General features: G+C 30.7%; 1 protein-coding gene across 1 annotated transcript; it reads right to left on the bottom strand.

Annotated features, from left to right (window-relative positions):
- Positions 1-2,406: 2,406 nt before the first annotated feature.
- On the bottom strand, positions 2,407-4,400 carry LOC136969509 (uncharacterized). The gene is made up of 2 exons (XM_067263683.1): positions 4,174-4,400; positions 2,407-3,880 (listed from the first exon to the last, which is right to left on the bottom strand). The coding sequence occupies exons 1-2, from the start codon at positions 4,358-4,360 to the stop codon at positions 2,697-2,699; spliced, it is 1,371 nt and encodes a 456-aa protein (XP_067119784.1). The 5' UTR covers positions 4,361-4,400; the 3' UTR covers positions 2,407-2,696.
- Between the last annotated feature and the right edge of the window lie 5,013 nt (positions 4,401-9,413).

The raw sequence follows: 9,413 nt of genomic DNA, 5'->3' as shown, positions 1-9,413 counted from the left end.
TTAACAACGGTACAATTAAAGGAAGAATTAAAAAAGTACAATGCCAAGTTAGCTGGTAGAAAAGCCGATTTAATAGAAAGGTAAGTTAAAATAATCTACATCTATATTTTTATCGTTAATTATTACATTTATAATTTCAAGTCCTTATAACTATTACATGATAAGGTAACTTACCAGTAGATGAAAGTTTTAAGGATAAGATTTCACAAAATGCACATTTTTCGTCGATAAAAACATTTAAAGATCAGTAAAGTTCTCATTGATTCCTTTCACATTTGCCTAACCAAAACATAAGGTCAAAACTTTAAAATGAAGTTTTTTCCTCTTGGAATATGGTCATGTACTGAACCTGATATATTATAACCAGTTTATACCAGTATCTGAAATGTTAAATGTACCAATAGGTTATCACTGTAATTTAGAACAACAATCGACACAAACAAAACTACTTTCTATGAAGTTCTAAGACAATATAAGAGATATATATCTGAATCTTTTACCAAGAGAAAACAATTTTTGGAGTAATTAAAATAAATATAATCAAAATGTCTTTTTTATTGGTCACAAGTCTTCTTACTTGTTTCAATAATTTAATGCAATAAGACTAATTTCTTCACCAATAAACTTTTTGTACAAGTGAATTTTTGCCCATTTTCTTTTACTAAATCTGGCATACACTATATATATATGCCATATTTAGGTGCTTGTCAATACTGTTCAGTTACCTTATACTGTTTATTTTTATATTATATGTAATATATTAAGGTAAGAATATAATATATAATAATAATTTTTGCCTTTCCTGTCAATGTGACAGAAAAAACTGAATAAAATATTGGTGATCATATGTTAACTAGTTATTAAACTTGTTTACAATAATTTTCAGGTTACTGGCATATGAGAGGAATCAGGAAACTCATAATTTTTCTATATCCTGTGATAGCTCTCCTGAACTCAAACTTCCTGATTCATCTGAATATAAGGATCTCTCTCCAAGTTTACAAATACCAGTTTTGACTATAGATACAATTGATGCCTACATGGAGATGTCAGATCAAAGAATGCCACTGTCTGCTGTGCAGATGTATTTTAATGAATTCTTATTAACAATAAGAGGAACAAAAGAAAAAAAATTTTCATATTTTAAAGGTAATGTAAAATCTGAATTAACCAAGGGGAACACATATTATACAGATTTAGTAATTACAGATGATGGGGATATAGAAAATGCAATATGTGAATGTACAGCAGGCAAAGGGCCTAAAGCATATTGCAAACATGTATGTGTAACACTATTGGCAATAGAAGAATACGGAAGAACAGGCAATTATAAGTGTCACAAAACATGCACTCAGGTTCTGCAAACATTCCATCAGCCTACCCGCCAACATAAAGGTTCCCCAATTAAGGCTAGTGAGCTTCCATTTCATTTATTTAAGAAGAGAGGAATGAAAAGGAAACGATTGGACATGAAATTTGACCCCAGACCATCTGGCAGTTCAATCTCTGATTATACAAACTTTGTTATTAATTTGGCAATGAACATGCAAAGTGGTTGTGCAATACCGATATTACAATTAAGGCAACCAGCAAACATGAGGGCTTTAGAGTCAGATCATGATTATTGCAAAAGCACAATGTCCGAAATGTTTTTAAAAGCTTTACATGTAACTGAAGCAAGTAGGGAGTACATAGAACATTTGGAAAAAGAGACCCGATTACAACGAAAAAGTGCAGTTTGGAAGAAGGAACATTTGTTGCGTTTGACATCTTCAAACTTTGGAAAAGTTTGTAAATTAAAATCAGCAGACAGACTAAAATTGTGTGACTCGTTACTGTCAAGTAGGCCAATAAAAAGTAAGGCAATTTCTCATGGCTTAAGGTATGAAAAAGAAGCAATTGAAGCATATTCTTCTTTTGAAAATACTCCTGTGAAAGAATGTGGCATGTTTCTTCATCCAAAATACCCATTCTTAGCTGCAAGTCCAGATGGGCTAGTGGATGATGATAAAATATTAGAAGTTAAATGTCCTTACTCCAGTTTTAAACTTCCTGTGAATGTGCAAAATGTACCATATTTGGAATGTACTGATGACAAAATTACTTTAAAACGGAATCATGATTATTTTTATCAAATCCAAGGTCAATTAGCAGTGACAAATAGACAAGTTGCTCACCTGTTTATTTACACAAAAAGTGACTTCAAAGTTTTTATCATTCCAAGAGATGATAAATTTATTGCAGACATGACTGAAACACTAATTATGTTTTTCCATGAGCATTTTAAGCCAGCTCTTTTAAAAAAGATGTTCTATAAACATTAAGTTTATAAAATAATTGAGCTAATTGTTATTTTTATTTTACAATTTGAGTTTATGTAAAATTTTTCTAGATGGTAAATTTTTTAAATAATAAAAAGAGATTTTGTTTTAAAGATTAAAATTTTTTATTTGCTTACAAATTTACAAACATTTATTCAACTATAGTACAAATTTTAAAACCACTATATTACTTTGAATTGAAGTTCCATAATGAAGACCTTACTGTGTATGCTAGTATACATTCTTAATCTTAGAATTTATAAGCAGACAAAAATTTAAAAATACTATAAATGGAAAACTTAAATTAGGCTAGGGTCTAGAATGAAAAAAACATTATATACAGAATTAATAGAGCTAGACTAACAGTGAAACAAATTAAGCATCTCTGCCAACAATGCATGGTCTAAAATTGCATAACATAAAACATATAAATATAATTTCACTGCCAAGTTTGGTTACTGTCGGATGCATGTGTTGCCTCAAAATCTTATATGTACGAGCCATTCCTATAATACGTTCAATATGTATTCTTTTACTAGATATTTTTCTGTCTCGAGATAACAAACTGCTGCTCAGCTGTGCTTTTCCTCTCATAAAAGTGGGTGTATTTACCACAACATCTTTAGTAATTAGCAAGTCCTGAATGTTAAAACCTCTATCAGCCATTACACAGTCTTTTGCCTCTGTTATTTTACACAGTGAAGACCTTTCTGCAATCTGTCGATCACTTGCAGAACCACCATAGGCTTCTGAAACAAAACTTACTAGACCACCTGGTGTGCAACCTACAACTGCTTTTAATGTGTTGTCATTTTTATATGACGACCACGTAGCCTGCTGTGCAACAGGATTTTTTGGTTTGCTTATTTTGCATTCTAGAGAATCAATGATAACTCTAGTATTTGGAAATTTCATTTTAAAATCTCTAGGCATGTATGTATCAACAAGAGATCTTTCACTCCATATATCCAACTCTCGCCATTGTAAATACATGAAATTGATCCAAGTAATGAAAACGTTTCGTACTGTTTCTTCAGATACACTAAACATCCTACTCAACTCAAAATTTGCTGTATTCAATCTTAATTTTATTAAAGTCAAGAACAACTGGTTTGGCACTGCAAGTGTTACAACCTGAAACTTGTAATATTTTAAGCTGTATGCTGCTGGTCCCAAACTTTGTAGTACAAAATTGAAAGAATTGTAGTTCTCTAACCCAGTATAGTAATGTATAGCATTGTTGTCAAACTCAAATCTTTCAACTGACATTGGGACTTCAAAAGTATGGGTCTGTGTAGTTACACAGACCATAGTGCTTGCCACATTATTTTCAATAAGACAAGTAGCCTTTTCCTCCTCCTCATCTATTATTACTTCTCCTCCTATTTCTAATGTACCAGTATCCATTATATAGCATGCATCATGATTATCTTGAACTTTGCGTTCACGGTTTTCTCTTCTTGCTCGTCTGCTCGCAACCGAAGGTGCCTCTTTTTTAGACCAAAGAAATACATTTGGTACAGCATCAGCCTTCAGTTGTCTCTTTGCTGGGATGTTTCCTAATAAAGTAAAATAAATCTATTTATTTTTCATTTAGCATAAAGAATTAACAATTAAATCCATGGTACTATATATATTTTTTATCCTTTGTTAACTTAGCATTAATGCTATGTAAGTGCTCAAAACTAGCCTCTACTGTTAGGGCTTATCACGCCTAGATATTAAAACTAAACAGAGACTTTTGATGTAAACATCAAGTATTTTTCAAGCGAGGTGTTTGAAGCTTCTTAATTGCTAATAGCTTGAAAAAAATATTGTACAGTTATTATAATTCTTTAAATAATGTGCTTACCAAAGATATTAATCTCCTTATACTGATCAGGTGTGAAGTGATTTTTACACACGAGACTGGATGAAGTTGGTTTCCAATTTGCTCTTTTAACGGCGTGAATCCATTTCTTTCGCAATGCTGGATTTTTTGGAAACTTGTGACCACCACTATTAGAACAATGTGGTACACAGCACCACGTACTTGGCATTTTTGAAACTTAAAATATTTATTAGATTTTCGTTTAAAGAAAAAACAAATGGTACTTTACAACCGACAACGTATCGCTTAGTCTGTTTACGACCTCATCGATACTAGCGCCGCGTGCGGAGTAGATTTCACTTTTTTCCCCTATTCCGTTCTTGAGATTAATTTCCCAAAATAGTCAATTATTTCGCATAAAAAATTGTTATCTGCTGAATCAAAGCTTGAATTCAAACAGAAAATAGTTTGTTTCCTTTAATGATGTCACAATGTTCTTATAAAATAACTAGACAACATATATTACAAACGAAAAAAGTGTTTAGCGAGCTTTTCACTTACTGATTCATGTAATTTTAATATATTTTTTTTAGATTACAGACTCCACAACAACATAAACCAGTCAAATATATTTTAATTTTAAAGCTTTGCATTGACAATAATATTATTTTTAGGGAATTGATGTGGATTTCGGCGTCAATAATTGTTTTTTATGATGCTCGGGCTACAATTTGGCCTATAAATTTCTACTATCGTCCTCTACCTGTCCTTCCTTAATCTCGAGAACGGAGTTAGATAGATGAAACACAAGCCCAGATATAGAAACCTTAGAGGAAAGGAAGTTCCGATTAATTATATACGAACTTCTAATAAATACCGGAAGTTATGTTATTTCAATTCAAAATTTCCCCCCAAAAGGAGTTGGATAGATAACCGGCACGACTATATTGCTAACAGGAAAAGTATGATGTACAGGGGCAAGCCACTACTAATTTGAGGTGGAGAGCATATATATTTTAAGTTAAATAACTTAAAAATATGATTAAAAATTGCGGCTCGACATTGTGACGATGTCACAATAAAATAATTGTTCGTTGGAAAATAAATTCTTTAGACGTTTGTTAGCCGTTCGTTTGTCTGCCCTTCGTCCAAGAGAAATTTTCGAATATTCTCAGTAGGATATTTTCCATTATTTTATTGATATATTATTTATGATTTTCGGTTTATATTTAATATATATATTTTTTTTCATTGATTTGAAAATATAAATTGATGAAAGATAGCATTGGGTGCATTATTTTATATTTTCGTGAACGTTTCCTGTATCGATTAAGAAGTAAACTTGTAAAGCAGTTAAGCCGTAAATTTAATTATAAAATCCAGAGCAAATCACTAATCATTATCTCTAACTGAATTGAACTTATAACATTTACTCGACGATCTCAGAAGGAACGAAAGAATTTATTTTTAGTCACTTAACTTCCAATAAAAATGATTGAAAATTTATCTTCCAAGAAGTAAAGCTTATCCGGAAAATTCATAATTTAAAAAAATTAAAACAAATAATTTAAAATTTCTTTTTAATTGAATCTTCGTTCGAATGAATTTTAGCTGTTTAATGCATTTTCTTTTACAATATCACATTTATGTTGTCATTTTTAAATTTTATTTTCTTTAATTTTGTTTTTATACGAATCGATAATGGAATTTATTTTATTCTTTCTTTCATCTTCGGAGATTTAATAAAAAATTTTTAAACATTTCTTTATAGTAGATATTCTGAATAAGTTCCCTATCAACTAAATTTATTTATAAAATATTCAACCATAAAAATGTATAAAGTTGATGTATTTCTTATTCTTATTCCTCGTAGAATTTAAGGAACCATTTAAAAACAGGATATGAGAATGGGGAAAAGGAGTTGATACAACAAATTCTGCGTTTTTATTGGAGTTTCCCTGATCTTCAAAAGATCGGGGAAACTCCAATAAAAGGCATTGTCTCTCTTCAAAAGGTATTGTCTTTTCAAAATCATCAATATGCAAACTTCCTTTAATGAAAATCAGATTGAGTTCATGATGAGTGCCTGAGGATGTGAATACATTTATTTGCCCAAAGTGCGAAGGACATTGAATGGGCCTTGAATTTCAATCGCGGTCCTCGTTTGGAACAGTAATAAAAAGGCCCAATACGAAGGTTTTTTTTCTTAAAAGTCTTTCAGTCATTTGCTGAATAATAATACTAACCACTGTTTTGTTTACACACGGTTTAATAAATACAAGTATCTGCTTTAATCGTTGTAACGCCACCTTACTTTCCCTTATACCTTTTTAGTGTATTAAGCGAACATTATTTAGGCAACGTACAACCGTCCAGGGAACGGAACCGCTTGGCCACTGATGGGCCTCGATTCTTAATCATACTAAGGAATAATACACAGCATGGAGGTGCTGAACGTTACATTATTTTATTAATTACACTTATAACGTATAGGTACAGTGACATAAACAGTACAGTTCTCTATGCAACACTTTAGAAACAAAAATGAATCATTATGTTATCCCAGAGTTTCGACCTTTGTAAACATTCATACCCCCTTTGAATATCGTAACCATTACCTGTATATACTTACCCACCCACCCACCCATATATGTGTTACATAATTTATGGACAGCTCCTTATTTATTTATTTAATAATAATTTCTGCATAAAACCATGTCTTTTGGCAAGAACTACAGAGTGCATCCCCATTAATATAAAAACATAAACTACATAAACGTAAATAGCCTACACAAAAAACTAGTTACAGAATAAACAAATATAAAATTAATTTATTGAAGTCAAAAATTATAATTATTTTCTGGAAAATCAATTATAAGTACGAAAGAAAATAATTACACTGTAGTCTGCTGCTGTATTCTATACTACAATTGAATTCTACTTGAGTTATTTGGATTTAATCTTACATCATTATTAATCATAATATAATCTTGATAATAGATTAATAATTTCCATTTCTCGAATTATCGATATTGTTTCCAAATGAACGTATTCTGTCGAATTGTAAATACAGTATTAAAGTAATTTGTTCTATTTATATCGAACCGAGTTTTGAAGTACGAGTAAAACTTTCGGCTTTATTTTATTGAAATTATATAAATAGAATAGCTTAATATAAACATTTTAAAATGCTTCTAAACTGATAACAATAACCGACTGATAACAAAGAGAGGATAAGTGAATAAGGCAACAATTAGTGAAAATTCTGATTTTATTGATTTTGATATTAAACAGGACACGTTAAATCACTTATAAAAAAAATCAAGCGATGTGTTGCGTAACTTTCCCGGCTGTTATGAAATTTTATTTAAAAAAATAACTTTTACAGTATATCTTTAATTATAATAAATAAAATTGTGTGTGGCGCCATCTGTTATGAGATTTTGTTATAAAAATTTTTTAATTATTGTAAAATGGCAAAAAGCTTAATTTTAAGGTTAGAGACGAGTTTTTGAGCGGACTTTTTTGAGATTAACTAAAGATGTATTCTTTACATCAGCTTGATCTATAACAGATTCATCTCTCTGAGAGCATCCTTTTATTTTTAAATGATTTTGTGTTGTTCTATTATTTCGAAGACAAAGAAAACAACAGTATTTGATAAAAATCACTCTAAAGTCCAAGTAACAGCACTATAACCTTTAAGTCTCCACATGTATGTATTTTAACATTAAGTTTCTGCATCAAGTATCTTTAAATTCCGTAAGATAATAACTCAAAAACCTTACGTGGCAGAGAATTTTTAACTTCATTTTCGTGTTCAGCGCATAGGAATTAACAAAAATAAATAAATAAGGGTCGATTTACACACAACAGTGACGTGCCAGCACAGTGCAGTAAGCATCGATAAATATCACACATAGGTAATCAGAATTTCATGTACGACACTTGTATGATCGACAGAATACAGATCACGTGTCGTAGATGAAACTCTGATTGGCTATGTGTGATATTTATCGATGTTTATGCACCAAACGGTCACTGTGCCGACACGTGACTGTTGTGTGTAAATCGACCCTTAAATACCTTTCCCCCAGTCGCAAAATGGCTGTAAACTAGTGTATTCGTGGACTATTGATTTAACACTTCCTTTCCCGCAATCCGTATTGATAAAAATTATTTCTTCTTCCTCTCTTCAGGCTACAAAATTTTTTCAAATATATATAAATATCTCTTTAAAATTATATATAAAAACCCCAAATTTTTAGAAAAAAAACAATAAGCATAAACCTTACGATACATTAATTCAACAGTTTCTTTGCTATCCTGTCTTGTTTGTACATTATTTTTCATACTTAATTATGACGTCGTACCATACGTCATTGCTCTCTACTCTTATTTAAATTAAAGTTATTCTCAGAATGAATTATTGCGACATGTTATTTGAATCTTCTCAAATATATAGAATCGTTCCCCCATACACACAGAAAAAATACCCGAATTCTTTTGCATTTTTCGACCTTTTAAGGTTCCCTGATTCCAAAAATGTAAAAATATAGAGGGTCATTTTTTGACCGCTCCGCCCTCTGTTATAAATAACAGCCAGGAAAATGAAAAGTAACGCAATTAAATGGAATAAAATGTATAGCCAGATACGCAGATGATATTCTAATAATTTATGATAAAAATATTAAAGCAGAGTCAAAAATTATAAAATTCGCTGAATTAGACCAGGATTTAAAATTTGAACACGAATTAGAAAATAACAATAGAATTAATTACTTAGATATAACAATTTTAAGATTAGAAAATAGTGTAAAATTTAGAACATATGAAAAAAATGTAATGTGAAAAAACAATTATAAATCTACTGTTTATTATAAATAAAAAAGGGAATAATTTTATTGCAGCTTTAATCAAAATCTGGAAAAAGACCGTTTAAAAGGCAGATTAAAAGAACAAAGTCAACGGAAGTAGAAACTTTTAGTTAACCACTTAAGTCCTTATTATGTGCAATTATTTATTGTGATGATGTCACAATGCCGGTCTGCAATTTTTTTAGATATCGATGCACAATGTACAGTACTTGACTTTTGTAGTGTCTCGCCTCTCTACACCATGCTTTTCCGGTTAACAAACGAGTCACGCCGGTCATCTATCTAATTCTGTTCTGGAGAAAATCTTTACTGAAATAACCGTTTACGTTATTTCAATTCAAAATGAAATACAGTTAAACGGGTCTCTGGCTCCTAAGCTTTACAAATCTTGTCACGACTTTCATA

This window comes from Centruroides vittatus, unplaced genomic scaffold (genome assembly GCF_030686945.1).
Source record: "Centruroides vittatus isolate TY-2023 unplaced genomic scaffold, ASM3068694v2 contig_18, whole genome shotgun sequence".
NCBI classification, from domain to species: Eukaryota; Metazoa; Arthropoda; class Arachnida; order Scorpiones; family Buthidae; genus Centruroides; species Centruroides vittatus.
The sequence above is the reverse complement of the archived record's forward strand: the minus strand, read 5'-3'. Positions and strand labels throughout refer to the sequence as shown.

What these genes read in the sequence shown, in the direction of transcription:
- LOC136969509 (XM_067263683.1), bottom strand. Translation starts at nt 4,360, where the DNA reads ATGCCAAGTACGTGGTGCTGTGTACCACATTGTTCTAATAGTGGTGGT. An exon ending in TAAGGAGATTAATATCTTTG is followed by an intron (nt 3,881 to 4,173) that starts GTAAGCACATTA and finishes TTACTTTATTAG; the next exon opens with GAAACATCCCAGCAAAGAGA.